Below are 27,674 nucleotides of genomic sequence, written 5' to 3' on the forward strand. Positions count from 1 at the left end.
TCAGATTATTCTAGAGCACTCTCAATAAAGTGTGCCTTTCCTAAACCACTAAACATCTAGGTTAAAGACCCAGAGCACAGCAACTCTGAGGTGAGTCTGAGAACGGGTCGCACGCTACACTGAGCTCCAAGGGAGACCACTAACCCCGGTGTTAATGTCCCCATAGACTTTTTGGGCAGCTGTCAACTGGCTCTGGCGGGGAACCTCTGAGGAGCAGAACATGATGGAGCTGGTGAAATGGGGCAGGAGTGTCTGGTTTTAAGCTTGGAAGGAGGAGCTACATGTCAGTCTTCTGAGACCTGAAGTGACTGGACCTCCGTGAATAGACTGATAGCTCCTGCGTCTGTGGGTAGCTTCACAAAGGTGCTGTCAAGGCCTTGCCACACCCATTGGTGGGTTTCAGGCCGTGAACTGCTAGAACTAAGCAGGGACAAAGGGACAGATGGACAAGCCAGCAGGACAAGTTCAGAGAGCAGGGGCCAGCGCTGAACGAAGCACAGAGGCAGCCAGGAAAGGGTGCCAAGGAAACTCCAGATGGAGATGGGGACCAGGCAGTCCTGGTCCTTCAACTGTGTCCGCAGAGTCTCACTCTGGCAACTTTCAGGGAGAGTCGAGGCAGAGAGGAGGAGGATAAGGGGAAGGTGACAGCCACCTGAGGGTGCAGACATGAGGCTAGGATGAGGGCTGAATCACCGATGCCGTTTCCATTCTCGCCTCTGGGCTTCTCCACAGGGCCCTCAACAGTTCTGGCCAAGCTCATCCAGACTCTGTCGCGGATGTGGCCAGTGGAGGCATCTGACAAGTGCTTAGAGTCCAAACAAAGCCCACTGCTGCCTCTTGGACGCCTCCTGGCCAACAAGCAAAAAAGTATAGACATTTTGGCCAACTCTTCTGAAAGCAGTGGCAAAATAATTAAATATTAAAGTTGATTATGCCCAGGAGTTGGAGGTTGCTGTGAGCTGTGTGATGCCATGGCATTCTACCGAGGGCGATAAAGTGAGACTCTGTCTCTACAAAAAAAAAAAAAAAAAGTTGACTATGAATTGTCCCCCTGTCAGAAAACAGAAGGGATGTGTAAGGTTTCTTTCATTTCTTATTTAGGACTAACAAACTAAGATACAAACTTTACTATTCTATAAAGCAATACGAATAGAAAAGACAATAAAAGAAGTAACCTGCACCAAAAAATTTCTAGGTGGCAGCTTGGTTGCTCTGTCATACTTGGTTGCTCTGAAGGTTGGCAGCATTAGGACAATCTGTATGTCACACCAACGATTGTAGAAAGTTTTGAGGTTTTGTTTTGTTTTTGAGACAGGGTCTGGCTTTTGCCCAGGCTAGAGTGCAATGGTGTTATCATAGCTCCCAGCAACCTCAAACTCCTGGGATCAGGTGATCCTCCTTGCCTCAGCCTCCTCAGTAGCTGGGACTATAGGTGTGAGCCACCATGCCGGCTAATGCTTCTATTTTTTTGTAGAGATGAGGCTTAACTGTGCTCAGGGTAGTCTCAAACTGCTGAGCTCAAGCAATCCTTCTACCTCATCATCCCAGAGAACTAGGATTACAGGTGTGTGCCACTACACCTGGCCAGTAGAAAGGTTTGATAAGGTAAAAAAATTATACCACTGGCTGGGTACAGTGGCTCATATCTGTAATCTTAGCACTTTGAGAGGCCAAGGCAGCTGGATTGCCTGAGTCCAGGAGTTGGAGAGAACCTGTCTCTACTAAAAGTAGGAACAAAAAAAAAGCTAGCCAAGCGATGTGGTGGGCACCTGTAGTTCCAGCTACTTGGAGGCTGAGATAAGAGAATCGCTTAAGCCCAAGAATTTGAGGTTGCTGTGAACTGTGATACAACATCACTGTACTCAGGGCGACATAGTGAGACTCTGTATCAAAATAAAAAAGAAAAATCATACCACTGCCTAATTCTTTTTCAGAATGGCACAGTTATTCAGCTCACAACACTTAGATGCACGTTAGTATCATCTGGAGTAGTCTGAAGACAGACCAAACCCAGGCCGGGCCAATTAAATCACATGGGAGGATTTGGGAGGCAGGGGCACAGGACAACAGTATCCTCTCTCACTCTGTTTTAAAGTTTGTTCTAACTTGGTGATGTAACAAATGTCTCCAAAGTTCTCACAAATCTTCACAGTTTTCGCAGGCCTGGCAAGGATGGCTTGTCTGCACCACACAGCACTGGCTGAGATGGTCTGACTTGAGCTGATGACTCCCAGGTGACTCGCTCTCAGAGCTGGGAGGTTGTGCCGGTTGTCAGCTTCGTGCACTGCTGGGGCTGAGTGCCGAGAGTTAGTGTCTCCCAGACACCCAGGGAGAATCTACAAGGCTTCTTCTGATGTAGCCTCATGAGTCCCAGAACATCACTTCTGCCACATCATATCTATCAGACAAGCAAATCAGTAAGGCCACTCACAGCGGAAGGGAGGGGAATCCGATCCCAACGCTCAACAGGAGGACGACCTAAGCACCGCCTACCATTACACCACCAGGCTCTGTGTGCAGCTGCAGTGGTCAGCTGGGCTGCCGTCACACCAGGCTCTGTGTGCAGCTGCAGTGGTCGGCTGGGCTGCCGTCACACCAGGCTCTGTGTGCAGCTGCAGTGGTCGGCTGGGCTGCCGTCACACCAGGCTCTGTGTGCAGCTGCAGTGGTCGGCTGGGCTGCCGTCACACCAGGCTCTGTGTGCAGCTGCAGTGGTCGGCTGGGCTACCGTCACACCAGGCTCTCATGTGCAGCTGCAGAGGTCGGCTGGGCTGCCGTCACACCAGGCTCTGTGTGCAGCTGCAGTGGTCGGCTGGGCTGCCGTCACACCAGGCTCTGTGTGCAGCTGCAGTGGTCGGCTGGGCTGCCGTCACAACAGGCTCTGTGTGCAGCTGTAGTGGTCGGCTGGGCTGCCGTCACACCAGGCTCTCGTGTGCAGCTGCAGTGGTCAGCTGGGCTGCTGTCACACTAGGCTCTCGTCAGCAGTACTGGCTTCCTGTGTCTGTAACAAGTACGCAATGTTTATAGACAAGAGAAATTGTTTATATCCTTCACAGTTCTAGAGGCCAGAAGTCCAGAATCAGTGTCACTGAGCTGAAAAGAAGGAGTTGGCGGGGCTGTGCTCCCTCTAGAAGCTCCAGGGTGGAGTCTGTGCTGTGCTTCTGGCTTCTGGGGCTGTAGATGTTCTATGGCTTGTGGCCACATCTTCAGATCTCTCAGCTCCAGGTTCAGTTGTCCTCCTCTGTGTGTGCGGGAAAATCTCTCTCCAATCCCGTCTTAGAAGGACATGTGTGATGTTACATGACGCTTACCCCAATACTCTAGAATAATCTCCTGATTTAAAGATCTTTATTCTAATCACAAAGATCTTTTTACCAAATAAGATATTATGTACAAGTTCTAGGGTTTAGGACCTGTTATTATTTTTTTTGGTGGGAGACATTATTCTGCCTACCAAAAAGATGAAAAGTGTCATTAAACTCCAGAATCTGACCCAGGACTCCCTGAAGAAACTCAGCCTCCTGTGTCATCATGAATTGGAAAGTCATCAGGATCCATGCCCAGAGTCCGGGGGTGGGGGTAGGGGAGTAAGCTGTGCTGTCTAGGACTAATAGCCATTAGCTATTAGAAAAATACCACTGATGCAGACGGAAACTTATCATTTCCTTCTAATTTTATCTGGTTCTTGTGCCCCAAACTTTCCGCCCTTTCTTAAGTCATAGCTTTATTAATATATAATTCATATTTCTTTTTTAATCTAGCCAAAAAACTTCCACAAGCTTTAATTTTTCAGTCTTTTCTATGGGTGGTTTGAAAGCTTTAAAATGCATTTCATAGATTTTAAAAGGCCAGAAATGGGTATAGAATTGCTCTCATATGTCTAAGATAACATAGCAACTCTGTGGACACAAATTCCTTCCCTTTCTCACAAAACACTGACAACCTTAGTTTTCTATTTCGATTAGAATCACTTAAGAAATGATCTTCCACAAACTCACTGCACCTGAAAATATGTGTATAGAGGCCATAAACCCCAGACAACTCGGGGTCACCCTGAACTGATTGGACTTCCATAGAATTTAATATGTGATATAACTTTAACAATGCAGAAAATACATTTTACTTCATGTGCAACAACTTACACAGTGCTTTCCCTACACTCTTAAAGTAGATGGTGGCAGTTTCAACTTTACATGGGAATAGCATGGAATGGGTGTATCATTTACAACATTCTTAAGCAAGACAACTTTATCAGAGATGGGACATTTGCACCTGTCTGCCCAAAGTAGCCAGCACATTACAAATACCCCAAAGCTTCCAGGGTGATAACACTCCCTCTTTGAGCCCATTTGGGTTGCTCTATGGGGAATGCCGAGAATCACGCCAGGTCTAGCAAGAGGATGGAGGTGCACACTTTTGATGCAGAAACACCTGGTCCCAAACAGCAGAAATTCTCTATTGCCTGGCCAGGCCTGGAGGTGACCCGCATGAGCATCCCCTCAGCTTACAGTGATTTCACAAAGGAACTGAGTTACTTGGAACAAGATTTAAAAACAAACTCCAGTAACTCTCTCGTTGTCTCTGTCTTTCCGATTCTTTTGACACACTTACATTTCTAAGAAGTTCCATGTTTTCTTTCCCCACTGGATGGAAAACAACAAACACGAGCACAGTGCACACAAACAGCTTCCATCTGCCTCAGAAGCAAATTATCCCCGATAAGTAAGGTAACAGAAAAAGGGATGCCACATTCTGAAGACTCCACCATCATTCCAAGAAACAGGACTAGGTCCTCTCTGCCAACTCTAGGTCTCCAATGCCAACGTCCATTCAGAAAGAAGGGCCTCCCTCCGAAGCCCTTTAGGCCATCGGCCTTTCAGCCAGATCTTGCTGGCTGCCCAGGGGCCTGTCAGGACAGGGGAGGGATGCAGCTACTTAACTTCCTATTGCCTGCATTTCTCAGACCCCCATCTATCCTTAAGGAGCAGCTGCAAAACTGCATTTTACCATAGTGATTTTTCATTCCTAACCAAGGTTTACTTCACTGGCTTGGCTGATCAACCAGTGCAACCCGCTCTTTCTGTAAGACATCTTCCCTGATGCCTGCATCGTCTGAACACTCCACACGTCCACATCCTCTGCCTGCCGTAACTGGTTGGGGCCCACCATGAGTCAGCTGTGCTCGGCAGGAAGCCTGGTTAGGCCCACTCTACTCGTTACATGAACTATACAATGTAGTTAAATATTTAATATGAGTATGGGGACAGTTGTTGCTATGCAAACTAAATCGAATGCACTTATGACTCTCTTAACCCACTACATCAAAATAGGTGCAAGTGTTAATAATAAAAGATAGGTAGCCGGGCGTTGTGGCGGGCGCCTGTAGTCCCAGCTACTCGGGAGGCTGAGGCAGGAGAATTGCCTAAGCCCAGGAGTTGGAGGTTGCTGTGAGCTGTGTGATGCCACGGCACTCTACCCGAGGGCAGTACAGTGAGACTCTGTCTCTACAAAAAAAAATAATAAAAGATAGGAAAACATCTTAAAAACCTGGAGATATTTTACACTGAGACTGCTTTGAGTTTTAGGTTTTCTCTCTATTTTAAAGAGACTGAAACAGGAATGTTAAAGTATGCAATTAAAGGTATTCCTCGCTGGGTGTGGTGGCTCACGCCTGTTATCCTAGCACTCTGGAACACCAAGGCAGGTGGATTGCTTGAGTAAACCAGCCTGAGCCAGAGTGAGACCTTGTTTCTAAAAATAGCCAGGCGTTGTGGTAGGCACCTGTAGTCCCAGCTAGTTGGGAGTCTGAGGCACGAGAATCGCTTAAGCCCAGGAGTTTGAGGTTGCGGTGAGCTAAGTAAGACACCATGGCACTCTACCAAGGGTGACAAAGTGACACTCTATCTCAAAATAAATAAATAAATAAAATAAAGGTATTCTTTGTGCAAGGATGTAAATGGGCAGATCTATAATAAAACTAAAACCGCTGAAAATTTGAGAATTGATATGCATATATACATTTTGAGTCCAAATAAGGTGATTATGTATTTTTTTGAATTCCCCTTGTTGACCGACTTTTATTTCTTCTGATGAGAACTAGTTGATACCAATCTCAACTGTGTTGGCAAAGAAGCCTGCATTTACTTCTGGCCCAAAGCGAAGCCAGCCCAATAAACTCACTCAGGAGAGTGCAGATGAAGGCATCAAGGCTGAAGTGGCAGTTTCATTGCTACCAGTCCTCCAAGCTGCTGAGAGTAAGTACAGCCTTCCTATAATTCTGTTTCTCTTACATCTTACCTCCACCTCCCACCACTCCCCCAATCCCCAATGCTGAGAAAGGGACACCAGGTCATACCCATCCTTTTTGTAAAACTCCAGCATCATGTTATCTGTGGCGACGCTGAGGGGCCGGCGGGCCTGCTCGGGCTGGCGCCGGTCAGCAGGGTCCATGTCTGGGGAGGGCATTGAGCTGTAGTTGGCATTATGGTTCACGTGTACTGGACTCCCATAATTGCCTGTAATGTTGAACTCTATCTCTGCAGAAAAGAAAGAATCGGTATAGGTAAACTTTTGGTCTGTCGCACCCTTCCTGGCCGGGAGAGGAATGAGCAGACACTTCCTTCACAGGTTACCCCCTAGGAAAAATCATCCTCCGGTGCCACATTAGCTAATCTATTGATGTTAATTCACCTTATTAACATAATTCATCATATTTAGTAGGCCAAAGATGAGAACACATGTGATTTAATGTGTTTAATAAAGGCAGGCATTTAATAAATGATGTTTGTGATTAAAAAAAAAACCTTAGTTATAACAGGATAGATGGATACCTTCTGAAACAGACAGAATTATCTTTCTCAAACCTCATGCTTCAGAGTGAAACCTCAGAGCAGTCCCAATCAAATCAGGAAAAAATGACAATGCCCACTATCATCAATATTATTTAACACTATTTGAGAAATGCTGGCCAGTGAAATTAGTCAAGAAAATAAAATTAGAGAATGATGATAATGTCTTTCTGGAAAACCAAAGAAATTAAAAAGGTTAGAAATGGTATGAGATTTCATCAAGGCTGTTTGTTGGCTGTCAAAGCAGTGCCCAGATGTACTCATCCCATCCTTTCCTGGTCAGTTGGGATGAGCTGGCTCTGCACAGTTCTGTCTTGTCTGCGAGGGTGCCAAGCTAGGTCACCCACAGGGCCTACAGAACCACTGCCTTCAACGCCCATCTAGTTTCCTTTGTTAGCTTGATTTCCTACGTCCACCTAACTTTTTGTGTCATCACAGAATTCTTCAGAAATCAGCAATTTGGAGCTCTCACAGTCAAAACACATAAAGCAAAAGAAAGATAACTAAACTTCTTCAATGTCAGATCAGGAGTCATTTGTTTAGCTCTAGAGCAGCAGTTCTCAACCTTCCTAATGCCGCGGCCCTTTAATACAGTTCCTGTGGGTCGTGACCCACAGGTTGAGAACCGCTGCTCTAGAGGATAGAGCACAAAACTATAACATTTTATCCTCATATCTGTTAACGGCTGCTGTCACACAGCCAGAAGCATTCCCTTAATATCTGTCAAACATAAGGTATGATACCAATTTTTTTTTTTTTTATGCAAACACCAAATTTAGTGTAACTACTGCTATCTCTTCAAAAGCTGTCAGCCTTGAAAAGTCACCTGCTTATGGAATGGGGCTTCCACGGCTCAGACATCTCTGAATCTTCCTCTTAGGGAAGTTGCCTTGAAAGCCCAAATTTGAAGCAGATGAAAAAAAAAATCTCGGTGCCTTTGAGCCTCACCATTATATGCTGAGGGGCTCCTTGAAGGACATAGGTTAAGGGAGCAAAAGGAGAGCTACAGGGCACCCAGGTGGTTGTAAGTGCTGAGTAAATGTTCCCATCCATCTCTGTTCTCAGGCTCCTTCCGCATCTAAAAGAGCGAAGGGTTTGGAGCAGAGAAAGGACCTCTCTTTCCTTACTGTGCTAATGTGGCACAATTCATAGACGGGAAGAAATCATGATGTGGATGTTAGACCAGGAGAGCCCATAGACACGATTAGTTCATACTGTGGGCGCGTGTAGGCTAGAATGTCCCTCTAAACAGGGATTAGAGAGCAGGAAGCTACCACCAGACCTTACCCTGGTGCCAGCACGCATTTCTGTACTTCTGTGTGTGTGTAGGAGAGTTAATTCAACAAACAGCTGGTGTCTCAAGCCTGTAATCCTTGCACTTTGGGAGGCTGAGGAAGGAGGATAGCTCGAGGCCATGAGTTTAAGACCAGCCTTGAGCAACATAGTGAGATCTTGTGTCTATACACATTTAAAAAATGAGCCAAGCACAGTGGTGCACAGCTATAGTCCCAGCTATGTTTTGAGAGGTAGGAAGATCATTTGGACCCACGAGTTTGAAGTTGCAGTGAGATGTGATGACGCCACTGCCCTAGAGTTGCCTGGCTGCTGAGAGCAAGCGATAGTCCCCAAACAAACAAAGACACAAAAACCCGTGGGCAATAGTACTTAGTTTCCAAAGCTCCCTGCCTCTTGCCCCCACCCTCAGTGGCTCCACGTACCCCCAGGGAAGAACCAGTCTGCGTGCTGGATGATGGGCTCCACGATCCCGACGATCTGCAGGGACACTGTGGTCATCATCTCCGTGATGTTCCTGTAAGTGCAGAGCAAGGAGGACGGGGTGGGGTTACCCGCCAAGGCAGCAGACAGGCCCTCAGGCCTCTGGCCACAGAGCCTGGGAAGGGCCCTGCCCTGGAACTGTGCAGACCAGGGTTTGAAAAGGGCACTTCACCTTTCAGAATTTCTCTTTCCCATCTACAGAATAGGGACAACCCTGGGGGCAAATGAACAAAGTCCATTAACAACAAAACAAATAGGCTGGTCTTCAACATGCCTTCCTTCTCACCACTCCCAGGCTCCTGATCTGCCCCTGGGATGGTCCTCCGGCCCTCTAAATCCTGACACTGGGATGACGGAGTGTTCAGGGGGCCTGGAAGAGCTTGCCTTACCTGTGCCATCACGTCCCTCACCCCTTTCCTCCCCTCCTGATGCTGACTTAGATTAGCTCCGGGAAGACTTACTTCACACCTTTGAGACCATCGACGACAACAAAAAAGAAGGTATAGAATTCTGCACCTCCTCCCCAACCCCGAAAAGAAACAGGCCATGATAGATATGGGATGTGAAAATCACAGGTGGTCAGCAGTTATCCGGGGCCCCAGCCACCCCGGGCCCCCTCTCCAGGCCCCGCAGCCCACCTGCAGCCCCCAGACAGCCTCCCCACCTTGAACTCACCCTTCTGCCTGTGGCCACAGGAGGTTGGGTCCTAAAACAATTGCCATATTACTAGGGGTCATCTTGTTTACATCTTGATATTCTGACAGCTTGGATAAAAATTTGATCAAGTATCTGAAAGGAAATCAGAAAGGCCAGCTTTAACTAGGGCTCAGCACCAGCCGTGTTCCCCAAGGCCTGAGTAAAAGCTTCTCTCCCGTTGCAGGTCTTACTGACAAGGAGACTCACACCACTTACAATGTAATGCATCAGGAAATGGGAATTCCGTGTTCCCTTTCTCAAAATAGAGAGACTCAGCCCTTAACTCAGGTAGATGTTGACAACTGTTTCCACTAACACTGGCCACAGAGCCATCATGTTTCCTTTTGTCGCAATACAGAATGACCATGACCTACTCCCCCTCTGGGTGCAGAAGTGACAAAGTGTTGGGGTGTTGCTGGCAGGGACATGTGCATGCCAGGAGTGGTGTCCCCTGGAATTACCCTCAGCTGGGCTTTCTGGAAAGATCCAATAAAGAAAAAAAATCAAACATAGACTTAGCGTAGGATCCAGCAATCCCACTCCTACAGATATATTCAAGAGAAATTCTGCCCATGCACAAAATTGAACACAATTTTTTTCTTTTTTTTTTAATTGAGACAGAGCCTCACTATAGAGTGCTGTTGCGTCACAGTTCACAGCAACCTCAAAGTCTTAAGGGCTTTGTGATTTTCTTGCCTCAGCCTCCCAAGTAGCTGGGACTACAGCACCTGCCACAATGCCTAGCTATTTTTTTGTTGTAGTTGCCATTGTTGTTTTAGCTGGCCCAGGTTGGGTTTGAACCCTCCATCCCTGGTGTATGTGGCCGGGGCCTTACCCACTGAGCTACAGGCACTGAACCTGAACATAAATTTTTCATTGCAGCATTATTCATAATAGCCAAAAAAATGGAAGCCACCCAAATAACCCATCAAAAGATGGACAGATAAATAAAATGTGGGATACCCAAACAGTGTCATACTGTACAGCCAAAAAAGGGATTACTGACACAAGTCACAACACAGATGAACCCTGAAAACATGATGCTAAATGAAAGCAGCCAGACATGAAAGACCATACGTTATGTCCAGAATGGGAAAGGTAGAGAGCCAGAAGGAGAATTAATGGTTGCTAGGGACAGGGTTGGGGGAAATGGTGAGTGACTGCTAATAGCAATAGGGTTTCTTTTGGGGTGATGAAAATGTTCTAAAATTACATAGAAGTGATAGCTCCTCAACGCTGCAAATCCATTAAAAAAAACCCCACTAAATTGTACACTTTAAAAAGGTACAATATAAACTAATGGTATGGGGTGGCCATAAAATTCGTGTGCAATTTAAAATAGTGTGCAACTTAAAATGCACATGAACTTCACGGCCATGATGTATGTACATGTATATTAATCTGAAATTAAATACATAAAAATAATGATAAAGGTGCCATAGTATGTGAATCACAGCTTTATTTTTTTAAAAAAGAGCACAAATTAGGCACAGAACGTAGCTCCAATGAAATGCACTAAAAATCTGCCAGGCCCTGACAAGAAGTCCCAGGACCCTGTAAGGGCACAGATTTTCTCCTGGACTCTGTTACAAAAGGCTGTGGTCCTAACCCTTTTTTGCTTGGCTCACAGAGAACTGACTCAGTGAGGGGATGGGTTGTTCACCTTCTGTCAGCCAGGGAGAAAATGCAGCAGATGCAGGGCCCTACCATGTGGTCACTAAGCCATCACTGTGATGAGTGACTCCACCTGACTTCTGACCATGCCTTGCCCTCCAGGAGGCCACAAAGCATACAAAGACACCAGGGACCTATGTCAAGGGCAGTGAATCCACTGGCTGGTGTCAGCAACACGCCATGAGTTAAACAGTTGAAGTGACCTGATTCTCACTCTTGGGATTGTTTTTGTTTTATTTATTTATTTATTTATTTTGAGACACAGTCTCACTATGTAGCCCTCAGTAGAGTGCTGTGGTGTCACAGCTCACAGCAACCTCAAACTCCTGGGCTTAAGCGATTCTCTTGCCTCAGTCTTGGGAGCAAGTAGCTGGGACTATAGACGCCTGCCACAACGCCTGGCCATTTTTGGTAAAGGTTGTCTTTGTTGTTTAGCAGGCCCCGGCCGGGCTCAAACCTGCCAGCTTTGATGTATGTGGCTGGCTCCCTACTCACTGAGTCATAGGCACTGAGCTGGGGTTCTTTTTATTAATCGTGGTAAGATGTACACAAAGTTTACTATTTTACCACTTGTAGGTATATGATTTAGTGGCGTAACATACGTTCACAGTGTCATGAAACTATCACTACCATCCATGTCCAGATGGATTTCATCTCCCCCCACTGAACTCTGTGCACATTAAACAACAACCTTCCCTTCCCTTTCCCCAGACACAACCCTCCTATTTTCTCTCTCTTAGTCTGGCTACTCGAGGTACTTGACGTAAGTGGAATCACACAGTATGTGTCTGGCTTATTTCACGTGGCATCACGTCCTCGATGTTCATCCCAAGTCCCTGCTGTGGCAAGAATCAGAATTTCATACTCCACTACATCCAGCAATGGACATCTGGGTTCCCACCTTGCTACAGTAAATGATGCATGTAAATGAACATGGGTGTGTAAACACTTCTCTTGGGTTCATATGGATTGTATGAACCTGTCATTCCATAACTCTTGAGACTTTTAACAGGAAAACAGAAATAATCAGGCAGATGGCAGCAGGTACTGATGCTAAAAGTCTATACACGAAGGAGCAGGGAGGGGGCGCAGCGCTGGGAGGGGTGCAGCCCTGGGAGGGGTGCTGGCAAGACAGAGCGATGGAGAAGCGGAGCCGAGTGTGAAACAGAGGGAGCCAGGCACGGGGAGAAGAGCTGCAACATGGCGGGAAGTAAAATCTTGGGTGGTTGCAAGAAAAGTGAGAGGCAGATGTGGAATCTGGGACTTGTGAATGCGGGAGCACTGGAGAACATTCTCCCACGCCTCTCCTTCCCATGGACTCACTATGGGTCAGCTTCACCCAGGTGTCCAAAAACATCTTGACCATAAGTCTCCAACATCTTAAGATCACCTGCATTCACTTCTGTTCCTTGCAAATCAAAGTACTTAACTAAATTAGCCAACAGCTAGTGCCTCCAAAGTCAAATAGCTACTTTCAGTCTGTTTCCTTATCTGCACAAAGGTAGTAAGTACCCCTGCCTGATAGGGCAGTTTGAGGTTTAAAAGAGCACACGGTGTAAGCCACACCTTGGCTGTGCATGCTACTTACCATGACTTGCAGCAGGGGAACTGTGTCTGAAGCCCTACAATCCACTTACCGGATGTTGTTATGATTGGCCTTCGGCAATTTTTCACAAGCGTTCCAGAGAGCCTGAAGCTTTTTATCTTGCTCCTGGATACTGGGAAATTGATAGGAAATTGGGTGATGATGAATCAATGAAGTCTCACTGGCAATTATATTAACTAGTCATCGTAATAGTAATATTTAACAACTAGGAGCCAATCATCATAACTGACCACATTGGGACATTATTATTTTAAAAACTGGTTATTATTATTTCCCTCTCGGTGCTCTCCTTCTGTCCTGTGCTTTTCAAACAGAACTTACTCTGCACACATCATATTTCCCAAGTGAACCTGTGCTGGGGAGTAGGTAAGGGCAGAGGGCAGACGCCTGCTCTGGCACAGCAGGGCTACAGGGTACCAGTCAGGGAGCTCCATGCTTACATTTGAGTTCCTTGACATCTGGCACAGAGGGAAGCACCAACCTCACAGGGGATTGTATTTCAGACCCAACTCAGCAGGACGCAGACAGGTCTGCCTTGGAGTGGGACAACTGGCAGTCGAGATGGAGCCGGGGATGCACTTCTTACAGTCTCCTTCCAAGTATCTCTCAGCCTCTGCTTTGTATGACTTCAGCATGCAAGCGCGTAATTTACAGGGCTTCTAAAGATGTGTTCTTTCTGAGTTTCAAGCCATCTCACACTGTGCTGGTGACCCCTAGCTCCATCTCTGACTGACGGCCAGATGTCCCAGCCCCAAACCAGACCTGTCTGTGACCTGCTAAGCTGGGCTGAAATCCAATCCCCTGGAATGCTGGTGCTGCCCTCTGGTGAAACTCAGCTTCACCAAAGGTTAATGGTTATCAGCCTAACAGCCTTGGGAGCTCTGAGACAACAGAACCTAGACCAATTCTATCCAAATCTTAAAAAAAAAAAAGGCTAAGGCAGTGGTATCTTAAAACTTCCCAGGACATGCTCAGGCACACAAAGGGTTAGAAACCACTGTTCTAGGCAAAATTACTGTTTCCTGGGTAGAGTGCTGTGGCATCATAACTCACAGCAACCTCAACTCTCAGGCTCAAACAGTCCTCTTGCCTCAGTCTCCCAAGTAGCTGGGCCTACAGGTGCCCGCCACAATGCCCAGATAGTTTTTCTGTTTTTAGTAGAGACAGGGTCTCATTCTTAGTCAGGCTGGTCTCAAACGCCTGAGCTCAAGCAGTCTACCCTCCTTGGACTCCCATAGTGCTAGGATTACAGGCATGAGCCACCGTGCCCGGCCTGGCCAGCAATTTTCAACTGGTGTGCTGCAAGAATTTTTAAAGATCATAATTAAATTACTTTCAAAACACATTCAAAGTGCAGTAAATTTATTCTATTTTTAATCTCTTTTTGGACCAACATAATTTAAGTGTGCTGTGCAAGTTTAAGTATAGTTCAAGCGTGCCGATAGCTGAACACTGCTCGGCACCAGCTGCAAAAGCTCTCTGCATTCTCATTGTTCCCGACACACCTCTAGAGTCCTTGGTCTCCCGCCAAGTTGTGGCCTCTCCCTTGGCACACCTTTCGGAGGGGCAAACACGAGCCACTGCCCACATATTGTGCTTTTTTTGTTCACGGCTCATTAGATGTTGTTAAAATATTTTTAACTATTATAGATAAGGCTAAGACCTTGTGCCTATTCCTGGTCCTATCCTTCTTTCTAGAAGGAATCACGGCCATCGGCCTGTGTTAGCCCTTCTAGAACCTTCTTTTATGCATTTACAGGTAAATACAGGCACTCCTAAAATTTCATTCTTTTGCGTTTGTTTGATGTCTATTTTCCTTTTTGCAACAACAGACTATCACACATGTCCTTGTTAACTCCTTTATTTCACTTAACAGTAAATCCCCAAACCTTTTCCTGTTAGCATATATGACTAGGTTAGAGTTTGCTCTACCTAGTTTTTAATTGCTGCTGAGTATGACATGCTCTAGATAGAGCCTGGTTTATTTAACCTCTTCCTTTCTCCAATGCACCTTTAGTAACTCTGGGCTCCTGCTGCTCCACACCATCACCATCCTGGTGCGTGCCTCGCTGGGCACATGCAGGTAGAAGTAATCCTTTGTGATGGATACCAAGCAATGGGGTTGCTAGATCATGAGTTACATGTGTTCCTAATTTCTGTACATACTTCCAAATAAACTCCAACCAACCCACAAGACAGTCCAGAACAAAAGGGTACTCACTTGGAGGCCTGGATCCACTCGTCATAGAGTTCAAAGGTCATAAGAGGTTCTGGCAACTCTCGGAGGTAAGATTTCAAAGCTCCTGGGTATGATTACAACATTGTCTGTGAACTGTTATGACACGGCAGAGACAGGATCCACCAGCCAGCACTGCCCACGAGGACTCCCTTGGAGAAGGGCCCCCCAACCACTGTGCCAAGATCACAGAGTGGCTTCCCATGTGAACAGGTGCAAGGCTCTGCCAGGGGCTGACAACCACATAGCCCTCTTACTTCCCACCACTGCCTCTTCTCTGCACACCCCAGGAGGCCTTCCGTCAAGGGGCCACAGCACCAAAGTCTAGAACTGGGCCCTGAGTGGACATGTCTGAAGCATATCAGATTGGCACACCACTGGCCCAAGTGTCCCAGACATGTAGCCACACAGCCTCCTTTCCCATGGGTCCCCACAGCACACAGAAGGTTTGTGCTGAGAAGGCGTGAGCTCCCACCTGCGATCGCATGGGGGTCTGCCGAGTACTCCTGCACGTCCACCACGCAGCAGTCCAGGGCAGCTTTCAGCTTCTTCAGCTTGGAGGCAGAGGGGGCTACTCGGAAGAGTCCCTGCCAACAGGACAGAAGGTCAGTAGGCAGCTCTGCACCTCTCAGGCGCGAGAGCACAGCAGACAGACCGCAGTCTATCTCCTCCTTTCCTCCAAAACCTCTTAGATGCACTTGTCCAACATCACTTTCCAACATCACAGCTACTTGTTTTCCAAATGTCTCCTCCTTTGTACATAAGCAGCTCAAGGGCAGGGACTGGACTTTGACCACTGCTGGGTCTAGTGCAGTAAGTGTTTGTTGAATAAATGAACGTTAGTCCCTCCATGTTGCATTTTTAAAAGTTACTTTCTAATCACTGCCACCTCCTCTGAGTGAACCATTGTACCTTGCAGAGCAAAAGTGAGCTATGAGAAAGGAAAAGAAGGGCAGGAGAAGGCTGGGTGGAAGAGAAGGCTGATGCAGGGCAGAGCTGGAAAGAAGCCTCCACATCACAGTAAGGCAATGTGGGTTAAAGACCTATCTATCTGTTCTGTTCCATTCTCTTAGCTCCCTGCATACTGGGAAGCAATCCACAGGCTGAGAAATATGCAGGCAGAATCTCACTCCTTTGATGGTTTATGGCCATTCAGACTTACAAGTTCCTTTAGAAGAATATGTTCCTGGTCTGGCCCAAAGAGCTTACGGCCTGCTGGGATTATCAGCTCCCTTCTCAAAACAGGGTGTATTGGGTAAATAGATGTGCAAAACTCTTCGACATGTATGTGAGAAAGCTACGTAAACACAATTGGACTAGTGTATGAGTGAGGCTGCCAGGACAAAGCCAGCGAGCTGGAGGATGCAATAGAGAGGCAGCTTAGAGCTTTCTAAAACTGTGCTACCTCTATGCAAGGAGCACTAGCAGGATCTGGTGATGGCCAGTGCCAAAGAGAGGGAAATAGATGTGCCAGGTGTAAGCCTTTAGACGTGTAAGACCCATGCGGAGGAGGATATAGTTAAGACAGCTAGGGAGTCCAGTTTTAGAGGTGCATGAGGAAAATCTGTATAGAAATATTGAAGAATGGCGGAGAACAGAGTGGTGCCTTCCACCAGAAGACTTGTCACTGAGGCTCAAGCACAGTTCTGGAATGGCAGAGCAAGTAGAGGTACTGAACAAGGCCCCTGAGGCCCCTGGGGTCAGAGGCAAGAAGGGGACCTGGGAGGGTCACTCGTTTCAAGGACGGCTCCATTGGTAGCACCAGGTGGTGACGTGGCCCAGGAGGCTGGGACTAAGTCATTGGGGCTAACATTGGAGGGGGAGGTCCCTGGGGACCACTGCAGGATGGGAGCAGATGTAACACCCCGGGAAGAAGATCAGTAGGTGGTGGCAAAGCAGCAAAAGTGGCAAGTGATGGTGAGATGGCCGCCACGGCCCTGTGCCACCCCCTCAGACCGGGGGCAGGAGACGGAGGGAAGAATGGGGAGACGGGAGAAGAACTTACTGAGCTTGTATTGTGAAAAATTGTTTGCTTATCCGCTAACCGCAAATGCAAAGTCTGCTTCTGTGAAGGTAGGTTACGATAACCGACTGCTTGCTTGCCTGTATCGGCCAACCCTATAAAACCCTGATTCTGAGCTGGTCGCGGCTGCTCTCATTACACAGGGTGACAGCCAGCTGGCCGGTCAATAAAGACTCTGAATTGGGTTTTGAAATTATCCGTCTGGTGGTCATTGCTTGTGCCATAACAATGGAAGCTTTTTAAGCAAGTGGGCTACATAAATACAAAACCAATGAGCTGCTGAAGGAATGAGTTGCAGCAGGATGAAAGAATACATTTTTTCTAGGCTATAGGAAACCTGAGCCTAGTTGCTACTACAGGAGAAGAGCTGATACAAAGTGGGGAGATGTGAAAGTGGCCGACTGAGGTCTGGCAGGACGTGGAATGGCCCAAAGAGGACAGAGGCAGGAGAGTGGGGGGACAGGGTGGGAGATGCCCAAGAGAATGCCCAAGAGCCGGTTTATACTGGTTAGAGATTTGATGATACTAATACATTAGTTATGATTTGGATATGGTAATACTGTTACACTTGAAAGCACTCTATCTTTTAGAGATACATATGAATGCATTCTTTTCTTTAATTTATTTATTTTTATTGTTAAATCATAGCTGTGTACATTAGTGCAATCAAGTCTTTTTTTTTTTTTTTTCTTTGAGATAAAGTCTCACTATGTTGCCCTGGGTAGAGTGCCATGGTGTCACAGCTCACAGCAACCTCAAACACTTGGGCTTAAGCGATTCTCTTGCCTCAGTCTCCCAAGTAGCTAGGACTACAGGAGCCCATCAGACACCTGGCTATTTTTTTATTGTAGCTGTCATTGTTGTTTGGCAAGGCCCAGGCTGGGTTCGAACGTGCCAGCCCCGGTGTATGTGGCCGGTGTTATAACCGCTGAGCTACAGGCGCCAAGCTTTGAATGCACTGAAATGATAGATGTTTGAGATTTACTTCAAAATATCCAAGGCATGGATTTGGGGGCAGGAGATGAAGGCAGAGATGAATAAGATTGACCATAAACTGGGAGATGGGATCATTATTTTATCTTTATGTGTCTATGCTTTTCTACAATGGAAAAAAAAATGGAGAAAGAAAAGGCCCAGTCCATCTCCCACCCTTTTTTAATTGGTAACAAACATGAAATGTCCAGCAAAAATGTGTGGTCAAAAGACACATTTATTCCCATTCCTCTCTGAATATCCAGAATGTGGACTAGGCCTAGCACAACGGAAGCAGCCACATCTATGAGCTCATTTGCTCCCTTCTCTCCCACAACCCTCACCGTTTTCCCCGCGTGATCTAGTGCTTATTCAGAGACGCGTACGTTGTCTTGGAATGATGAAGCTCATTGGAGGAAGGCGAGACTCATCCCCGCAACACAAGTTTCTATGTACCACCTCATTCTTGCATACTTTGCTCAGTGATAAACATGTAACAGGCCCTAAATAAATATGAATTGATTGATCAGATCGAAGGAAGATGAAGATGTGAAAACAGCCTAAGGCAGAGAGCAAAGTTGAGATCTGTCTCCCAGGGAATGATTTACAGGGCAATAATTATAACCATAGTGACCAATTTCTTGTAGACCTTTTTTACACGTGTTTTTTTTTGACAGAGTCTCACTATGTTGCCTTCGGTAGAGTGCCGTGGCGTCACAGCTCACAGCAACCTCAAACTCTTGGGCTTAAGTGATCTTTTGCCTCAGTCTCCCAAGTAGGTGGGACTATAGGCGCCCGCCACAACACCTGACTATTTTTTTTGTTACAGTTGTCATTGTTGTTTGGCGGGCCCTGGGCCAGGTTCGAAACCATCAGCTCTGCTGAGCTACAGGCGCCCCTGTACACTCGACTTTTAAAAAGTGCTCTTACATTTCTGTCAACCTTGTTTTCAAGATCTCTATAAAAGAGTAGAGATCATCAAGGTGAAGAGCTCTATTTTTAAAGTTAGGTAACATATTAAACAACAGGAAGACGGACAGACGGACAGACGGATTTGCTACAGCAGCAAATCACGTTAAGGATGAGGAAAGATGGTGGGAATAAGACCATCAATTCCTCCTGGCTAACTTCTCTCACAGTGCTTGTAACAGTGACAGCTAATGGTAAAGGCAGGACCAGCGTGTGCAGGAGAGGAGGCTGTGCCATCGTCCTAACACATTTGGATTCAAAAAGTCTGGAGCAGGACGACACAGAAAAGAAGGTCTTATCAGGCCTGTCCTGTGGGGGAGGAGACCTGCTCTGGCCACCTGCTCCAGCCGGAGGTGGCCATGCTCAGACCTACCTCCTCCTGCATCCCACACTCGAGGAGCATCGTCACACACGCCTCGATGGGGAAGGCGATCTCCCGGCCGCTGATGGTGAGGTGCTCCTCCAGGGGCTTCCCGAAGGAGGGTTTCTCCACCCAGGCCTCTGAGCGGGAGGAGTGAGAAAGGGGTCGGTCAGCAGTTTGAGATGGTCAGTCATGCTGGAATCTTCCTTCCAGATTCTTCTAAGACTTTCAAAGAAATGGAGGCCCAGTGGAGCCCCCAGTCTGTGGTTTGGGGGATGACAGGGGGACTGGAGAGGGAGGAAAGCCAGCCAGCTGTGCCCAGAACTACTGGGGCTAATATCACACACACCCCTTCACACACCCCTCATGCCTCCCCGTGGTGGGGGCAGTGTGTGTGCGTGCGCTCTACCACGCCATAACTGGATCGAGACACCAGCCTGGAAGTCCTAGAGACTCCTGTGAAGGGGCCCCGCTGGACAGAGCATAAGGTGAACACCATACAGGGAATTGGTCTCACCCAGGAAAGCAAGCAGAGTCCCAGCCCTCCCCTCTCCAAGGAAGGTTGCACTCACCCTGTTGTGCTTTGATCTGAGGCAGCACAGCCTGCAGGAGGGTCAGTGACTTCCTGTGGTACTCAGCTTGCACTTCGATCAGCTGGAAAACACAGGGCAAGCGTCACCTTTGGCATATGCAGCAGGAAGGCACTTATACCGGGGAAGGGGGCATCGTGCCCAGTTCCCGCCTCTAATCTGCCTAACCTGATGGGAGTGCATCCTCACTAGCCCCATAATGAAGAAGTCCCCAGTGGGAACTTGCAAGGCAGAAGAATCAAGAAGGAGTGGGCCCCCGGCAAGCCTGCCTTCACCATCACCCTGCCTAAGAGACAGGTGCAGCCATAGGAGGATGGAAATGGAAAACAGTTTAGAAATTCATGTGTCTAAAAGATAGACACATTAACGCCATTACCCTGTATGTTATCTTAGCTTCTGCAAAGTCAGTTTAGCACATAATTGATCAGAAAACTTGAGGCTTGATCCTCTTCGCACACCTCCAGAGGTAAAACCACTTTAGCTATGGAGATGCAGCCCAAAGAAGAGATTCTTTCAAAGTGTTTTATTTTGATATTCCATTAATACCAAGTGGCCACAATGTTGGTAAGAGCTCATGAAAACCCTTGAACAATAGCTACTTTATTTCCTGAACCCATCACCCTCCAAAATCAGACCTGTAGGAACGGAGGGGAGGGAGCCCCTGTTTGTGAGCTTGGTGTAGATGGCAGACATGATGGTCCCCAACTAAAACTAAAGCAAATTTAATATAATTTTTTTTTTAAATCAGAATATTGCAGTAAATGGTACACAAATAATAATTAGGTAGGCTAGTGAAGCTTGGAATGTCAGTGAGTTCATTAATTTAAGAAACTCTAAAATTAAACATTTGTCTGCATTGATTCTAGTTAAATACAAAAAAATTTAAATTAAACATTTGCACAAATAGAAACATTGGAATACACTTGAAAAGATACTACTACTTTAGAATAAACTTTCTAAGTCGGAAGTAAGGGAAGTCGACACCTTTTCGGGGTAGAAGGGACTCGTCTGTAAGTTGGATACCTAATGAAAATGGAAAACTGCTGCCAGATCACTGCTGTTCATCTTACTGTCAAAGCATTTAAAACTTTTCAGCATTTCCCTTGTTATTCTTCTCTTTTCCTTCCTTCCTTGTTATTCCTTCCCTTCCTTTCTTTTCCCTTCTTTAGATATTTGATGATAAATAGAGAGCTTATAGGTGGTAGCCTTTTATCCCCAACACTGAAAGCAGGTGAGCGTAATTGTTTTTTTCTTTTTTAATTTGTATTTTTATTCCCTTTTTTTTTTTTTTTTTTGGAACAGTCTCACTCTGTCACCCTGTCATAGCTCACAGCAACCTCAAACTGCTGGGCTCAAGCAATCTTCTTTGCCTCATCAAAGTTCTGGGGACTACAGGTGTGTGCCACCAAGTCCAGTTAGTTTTTTTATTTTTAGTAGAGACCGGTCTCACTCTTGCTCAGGCTTGTCTCAAACTCCTGAGCTCAACCTGCCTCAGCCTCCTAGACTATTAGGATTACAGACATGACACTGTGCCCAGACAAATTTTTACTAGCCTTTTTAATTTTTAATTTTAATTAAATTTAATTTTTTTAATTTTAATTTTAATTTTTACTAGCCTTGCACTGACCCTAGTAAACAGCCCTAATTATCTGCACCAGATTACTCAAGTTTAGATGACTCCGATCTTGTTTCTTCCTCTTTCTTTCTCTCTAAATCTTCCTTGATTGATGAGAGGCTAGCACATAGGCCACACTGATCGTTGTTTATCCACTTGTCATTGTCTTTGATAATAATGTAGATTTAAAAATATACATATGCATAAGGAGAAAGGCTTATCTTTCTATATCTTTTAAGTCTCTTGTTTTCACAGACCATGGCTTCTCAATGTCAGAACTACTGACATTTTAGACTGGACAGTTCATCGCTGTGAGGACCTTCTTGTGAACCGTGCAATATTTAGAAACATCTCTGCTCTCTACTCCCTAAATGCCAGTAGCACCTCCCTTCCCAGCTGTGACAAGCAAAAATGGCTCCATATGTTGCCAGATGTCCACTGGAGGAGAGGGCAAAATCACTGCTGGCTTAGAACCACTGGACTGAGTTGTAATAATCCTGAGGGTTGGAGGTGGGTTTTATTGTCAGGTCTTTGAAGAAACCCATACAAGGGATTACAGAAGGCAGGATTTGTTTTCAGGTAAAACAGTCAAAGCCCCACCCTCTTCCCCACCTGTCTGCACCATGACTCTTATGAACAGTCTTTGAGCAGTCTTACCTTTCTGGATCCTTACCGTTTGAAAGTAGTTTGCATAGTCAATTTCTTTGGCCACAAAACTGTACATGTCAGCAGACAGCTGGTCCTGTGCAAGGGAAAACATACAACCCAGATAAAGCATCCACCAGTGGAGAGTGGCTAAAGCCTGACTCAAGACAGCACTGCAGAAAAAGCCTTAAACACTGTTTAACCTCCTTTTTAATAACACTTGATATGTACATATATCATGGACTTTTCTCAGGGGCATTTCCATGTTTCCCAACCACAGCTCCGATGCATGTCAGTTTGTAAAGAACACCTAGCCAGTCATTTCTCTGGGGATAGGAACACATGTGCCACCTGCAGAGTTACAGGCAGAGCTGGGGCAGGGGAGTGACGTGCGGACACTTCCTTGTGTCTCTGCAGCCTGTGCCCCCACTCTGAAGCCAGCTCCGGCACACTCTGTGCTGTTGCCCTTTTCATTCTGCCGTTTCTTCTCTTTGATCATTTTACTGTTCTGCTTTCTTTCATTCTTATTACTGATTGGTTGATCATAAGCATATGGGAAAAAGATGGAAATGTTCCAACTTGGAGGAAGCCTGGGTAAGACAGGTGCACAGGGAAAGAACTGCTGACTCAAAGCTTGGCAAAATCTGGCTCATCCAATATTGCACACAAATCTAATGGTGTTAACAAAACCATCATCATTCAGGGCTCCATGGGATTGGGTGGCAACAACTTAATGCTGCCTGGACTCTGGAACGTTTCATCCTTTGAGGAGAACAGTTTTCAGTTCCACTGACTGAACCATAGCATGGTATAATAAAAGTACATTTTCTTCTTTTTTTTTTTTTTTAAGTACATTTTCAACATAATGTAGACTCTGTCACACTAACCATATTTGGGGGCATCACTAAACATAATTTCATATGATGAAAATTGAACAAGTCACATGATCAACCTCCAACACCCTTCCTTGTTCACCGGCTCTTGGCGAGAGACCTCAGAGAAGATGCTTAGTTGACGAAAGAAGAACATACACATTCAGGTGAGGCCAGAGAACATGAAAACAGCTCAAGAGACCTGACCTGGATGTCAAATGAATAAGCAGCACACACACCCACATGGTTCAGGAAGCACCTGTTTCATGAAACCTCCAGGAAGCTGAACCAACCCCACCACTCTCAATCTTTCCAGTTGCCATTTAAACCAATTCTCAGGAAGAAGCTGGGATATGCAGGAATAATGGTTCTTTTTCAGTGTCTGTAAAGTCAAGCAATTGCTGAGAATATTATTCAAGAGTTTCTGTACACAGGCAACAGAATCAAGCAACAGAGTTAAGAGAAGAAATCTGTTCTCTGGAGAGCTCTGAGCACAGACCAGACAATTCCACTCTTGGTCTAGTTTCAGAGAATGAAGAAAGAAGAAAATGAATTAACACTCATTAAGAATATTCCAGATGCCAGACACAATATTACACAGAATTCACCTCTAACCCTCTTAGGTAAGTATTAAATTTCCAATTTCAGATCAATAGGCAGCCAAGTTCAATGGTCTTATCTGTTGACCACTGTCTCAACATGCTTAGCACTGTAGGGGTGCAATAGGGTTCAGAGATGGTAAATTTTCTGAAGAATAATAAAATGGGCTCAAAGACCACCCCGGCTCCATTTCATTAAAGGATCCCTTAAATGAAGGCCTTTGAAGAATGCCCAGTCTATCAAAGGTTCAAGAGAAAACAGTTTGTTGGGAATCAGCTTTGTCTCTGCCATCCCTGCAGCAGCTGTGTTCAGGGGATGCCCATCTCCAGCATGGCAGTGGCAGTTATAAGGGAGATACTACTTTTTCTTTCTTTTTTTTTTTTTTCAGAGACAGATCTTACCGTATCCCCCAGGCTGAGTGCAGTGGACTGATGATAGCTCACAGTAACCTCAAACTCCTGAGCTTAAGTAATCTTATCACCTAGGTCTATGGAGTAGCTGGGACTACAGGTATGTGCCACAATGCCTGGCTAATTTTTAAATCTTTTTGTAGAGATGAGGTCTTGCTATGTTGCCCAAGCTTAACTTGAATTCCTAGCTTCAAGCAACTGTCACACTTCAGCCTTCCAGAATGTTAGGATTATAATCATAAGCCACTATGCCCAGCCAGAGATATTTCAAGTCAGAAAAAAACAGAGTTGAGGCCAGACACAGTGGCTCACACCTGTAATCCTACCTCTATGGGAGGCTGAGGTAGGAAGATTGCTTGAGACCAGGAATTTGAGGTTGCAATGACCTATGATGATGCCACTACACTCTACCCAAGGCAACAGAGCAAGAGTCTGGAAGAAGAGGAAGAGGAAGAGGAAGAAGAAGAAGAAAAACAGAGTTGAGTGATAAAAATGTCTCAGCAGGCGGCACCTGAGGCTCAGTGGGTAGGACTCTGGCCCCATATACTGAGGGTGGCAGGTTCAGACCTGGTCCCAGCCAAACTGCAACAACAACAACAAAAAAATAGCCGGGTGTTGTGGTGGGCGCCTGTAGTCCCAGCTACTCGGGAGGCTGAGGCAAGAGAATCACCTAAGCCCAGGAGTTGGAGGTTGCTGTGAGCTGTTACGTCACAGCACTCTACTGAGGACAATAAAGTAAGACTCTGTCTCTAGAAAAAGAAAAAAAAATGTCTCAGCAGATAGAGGAAAGGAAGGGAGCCTCGGAAGGACTCTTGCATCAAATACACATTTAACATCTTAGCATTTGAGCTTTTCTAACAGATGATACAAAAATACGCAGGAAGAGCTAGGAATTATAAAATTATGGCTGGACTACTGCACTATTAGGCTAATAATATGGATTCCAAATAAACTGCATTATAAGTAAGTAATAAAAGTGGAAGGTACAAATCAAACCTCCATTTATCCAGATCACTAGCAAATTTTCCTTATAAAGAGAAAAAAAAACTTTCATCAACAATTGCCAAATTTAACATATTTTTAAAAATCATGTTTTCTGATTTTGTAACTAATCCACACTCAGGTAAATACAAAATAAATAAATTCACCTGCAGCCTCATCACAGCCACACCACTATAAACACTGAGGCTAGTTCATTTTGTGTCTGTCTATTCTAACCAGACCTCTGTTTTTTGTACAATTAATTTACTTACAAAAAGAAAAAGAAAAAAAAAAAAAATGGGCCCAGATTGCTTTGTGGCTTATTTACCTCCAGATAAACATGCTTTAATGGCCACATGATGCTTTATTATATGGACGGACTATGTTTCTATTATTGACTATTATGCTTCTAGTTTTTCATATTATAGTAACAGCTGAATAAACATCTGTTTATATCTGTTTATGCAGGTTTGTGCCCATCTCTGGATTATGTGGTCCAGTTTATTCATCCTACTGATGATAAATTCTACACTTAAATGAATTCTGATTATTTAATTCTCTATAAATTTTAAAACATTATAAACAAAATAATCAATTGGGCCGTTAGGAGTCTGTCAGTTCCTTTTATTATCCATTGTCAGTGGATTTATTGTCCATTCTCAACTCCTGTCTACACTGAGCATCCATTTTCCTATGAGAGGTGTCACCTACTTTTTTTCTGAGACAGAGTCTTGCTCTATAGCCTGGGCTACAGTGCAATGGCATTATTATAGCTCACTGCACCCTCAAATTCCTGTGCACCTTCAAATTCCTGCCTCAGTCTCCTAAGCAGCTGGGACTACAGGTATGCACCACCATGCTTGGCTAATTTTTTTTTTTTTTTTTTTGTAGAGATGAGTTCTTGCTATGCTGCTCAAGCTGGTCTTGAAATCCTAGCCTCAAGCAATCCACCTTGCCTCAGCTCCCACAGTGCTGGGATCACAAGTGTGAACCACTATGTCCAGTCTTCTTATTTATAAGATTTTTAAGTGTTATTTAGATTGGGGAGACCATTGGCTTTATCAAATACTGTGAATACTTTCCCCCAATTTGTCACCTGGGGCACTATAACATTATGTGGGGATCCATAGTACTTTTCTATAGCTTTTGCACATAGTAATATGTATTAAATTTTTCTCTTTATGATCCCCTCCCTCAATCAACGATATAATTATCTCTCTCTCTCTCTATGTATATATATATATATGTTCAATAAAGAACATAACTTGAAATGTTTAATATATTTAGAATTTAGTTTGTTACTCATCTCAGATACCAACTCAGAAAAAAACTTTCTCAAATATCTAACCAAATGTCCCAGAATTATTTATGAATAGAGTAGTCTGTCCCTATGGATGGGAAATATCATATTTACCAGATGAAACTTCTCATATACTTGGATTTTCATCAGGCTGGGATGTCTTTTTTCCCTCTACTGATCTATGTATGTTTGAAATCATACTTAAATTTTAATTATGTAGCTCTTTAATATATTTTGAGAGAGTAATTCAAAGCTCCAATAATTTTCTCATATTAACTTTAGAAATATTTTATCACCTTTTGAAAAATTTATTACAATTATATCTAGTTACCACAGTACTAATCAGATTAATTCTGGGAAATTCAAATGTTCATAATGTTGATTTCCTCAGCATTATTTTATAATTATCCTGTATTTCATACTTTTATGGTAGAATTTAAAATATTCTATTATTAAAACAATTCCCCAAGATACTTATAAATACTGGTTTCTTAAGCACTTTTTCTTGGTAATTAATAAACCTCAGTTCTTATTACTGACTTCTGGCCTCCAGTCCAGCATGTAAGGAGCTTAGAAGTCTGTCCTAACAACCAGTAAGACACTGGACAAACTGAAAAATAAACTGTGCTTAGATCTGTTGGAGCAGTGATGTCACAGAGCAAACTGCTGCCCCCCAAATTGGAGATGGACAGGCAGGTACAGAGAATCACAACTCAGTGCAGCAGAAACCAGTAATGGGGTGGGACAATCCACAGTGTAACTGAGGACTTGCCGGAGGTGCAGTGTGGGCAAGTCTGGGGGGGATGTAGTTACGAGGGGCAGGGAGGTACTTTTACCTTCAGAACCTCTACCAGGTTCTCATGGTGAATTTCTGAGAAAAATCCTCTCTTGCTTACAGCAGGAGGAGGGAAAAAAGTAACCATTTGGAGATATGCTAGAGCATTCTCTCATTCTCAATATGGTCTGCCCTCAAGAGAAATTAGTTTACCAAAGTCTAAATATTGGGCTTTTTTCATTGCCTAACCAACCTCAGTTCCAGCTTTCTGTAGCCATTCTGTCCCACCTAAGAAAGAAATAATTAAAATCCAGAAGCACTGGTAAAATTCACAGCCTAGGAATACAGACTTACCATAAGAATGACACCCAGTCACAGGTCTCTAGGACACTTCCCCTTTTTGTACACCTTACGACTATATCACTAAAGATCTGTTATTGCTATTCCCTTTACTCAAAACATCACTGCCCACCTTCCAACAAAATATTACAAAGCATATTAAAATGCAAAATATAGATTAAAGAGACTGAACATGGATCGGAACCTTCATTGCAATGGCTGAAATCCAAAACACTGATACCACCAAATGCTGGCTGGTGGGAATGCAAAATAATATACAGCACTTTGGAAGGTGGTATGGCCATTTCTTACAAAACTCAACACCCTTTCACCATACAATCTAGCAATTATGCTCCTTCCTCTTTACCCAAAGAAATGAAAAACTTAC

At 45.0% G+C, this 27,674-nt stretch overlaps 1 protein-coding gene across 5 annotated transcripts in view; it reads right to left on the reverse strand.

The window, feature by feature from the left end:
- The window catches only part of ARHGAP44 (Rho GTPase activating protein 44), a 189,314-nt gene that overhangs the window by 21,523 nt on the left and 140,117 nt on the right, over positions 1–27,674 (reverse strand). For all 5 annotated transcript variants that reach the window (XM_053568021.1, XM_053568024.1, XM_053568020.1 and 2 more), the window contains exons 8-16: positions 22,038–22,106; positions 19,732–19,813; positions 19,172–19,299; positions 15,310–15,421; positions 14,820–14,901; positions 12,630–12,710; positions 9,298–9,411; positions 8,565–8,656; positions 6,354–6,534 (exon numbers count right to left, since the gene is read on the reverse strand). In XM_053568021.1, the coding sequence (XP_053423996.1) occupies positions 6,354–6,534; positions 8,565–8,656; positions 9,298–9,411; positions 12,630–12,710; positions 14,820–14,901; positions 15,310–15,421; positions 19,172–19,299; positions 19,732–19,813; positions 22,038–22,106 (941 nt within the window). The remainder of the gene's footprint in view (positions 1–6,353; positions 6,535–8,564; positions 8,657–9,297; positions 9,412–12,629; positions 12,711–14,819; positions 14,902–15,309; positions 15,422–19,171; positions 19,300–19,731; positions 19,814–22,037; positions 22,107–27,674) is intronic.

The sequence above is a fragment of the Nycticebus coucang genome, chromosome 18 (assembly GCF_027406575.1).
Source record: "Nycticebus coucang isolate mNycCou1 chromosome 18, mNycCou1.pri, whole genome shotgun sequence".
Taxonomy (NCBI): Eukaryota; Metazoa; Chordata; class Mammalia; order Primates; family Lorisidae; genus Nycticebus; species Nycticebus coucang.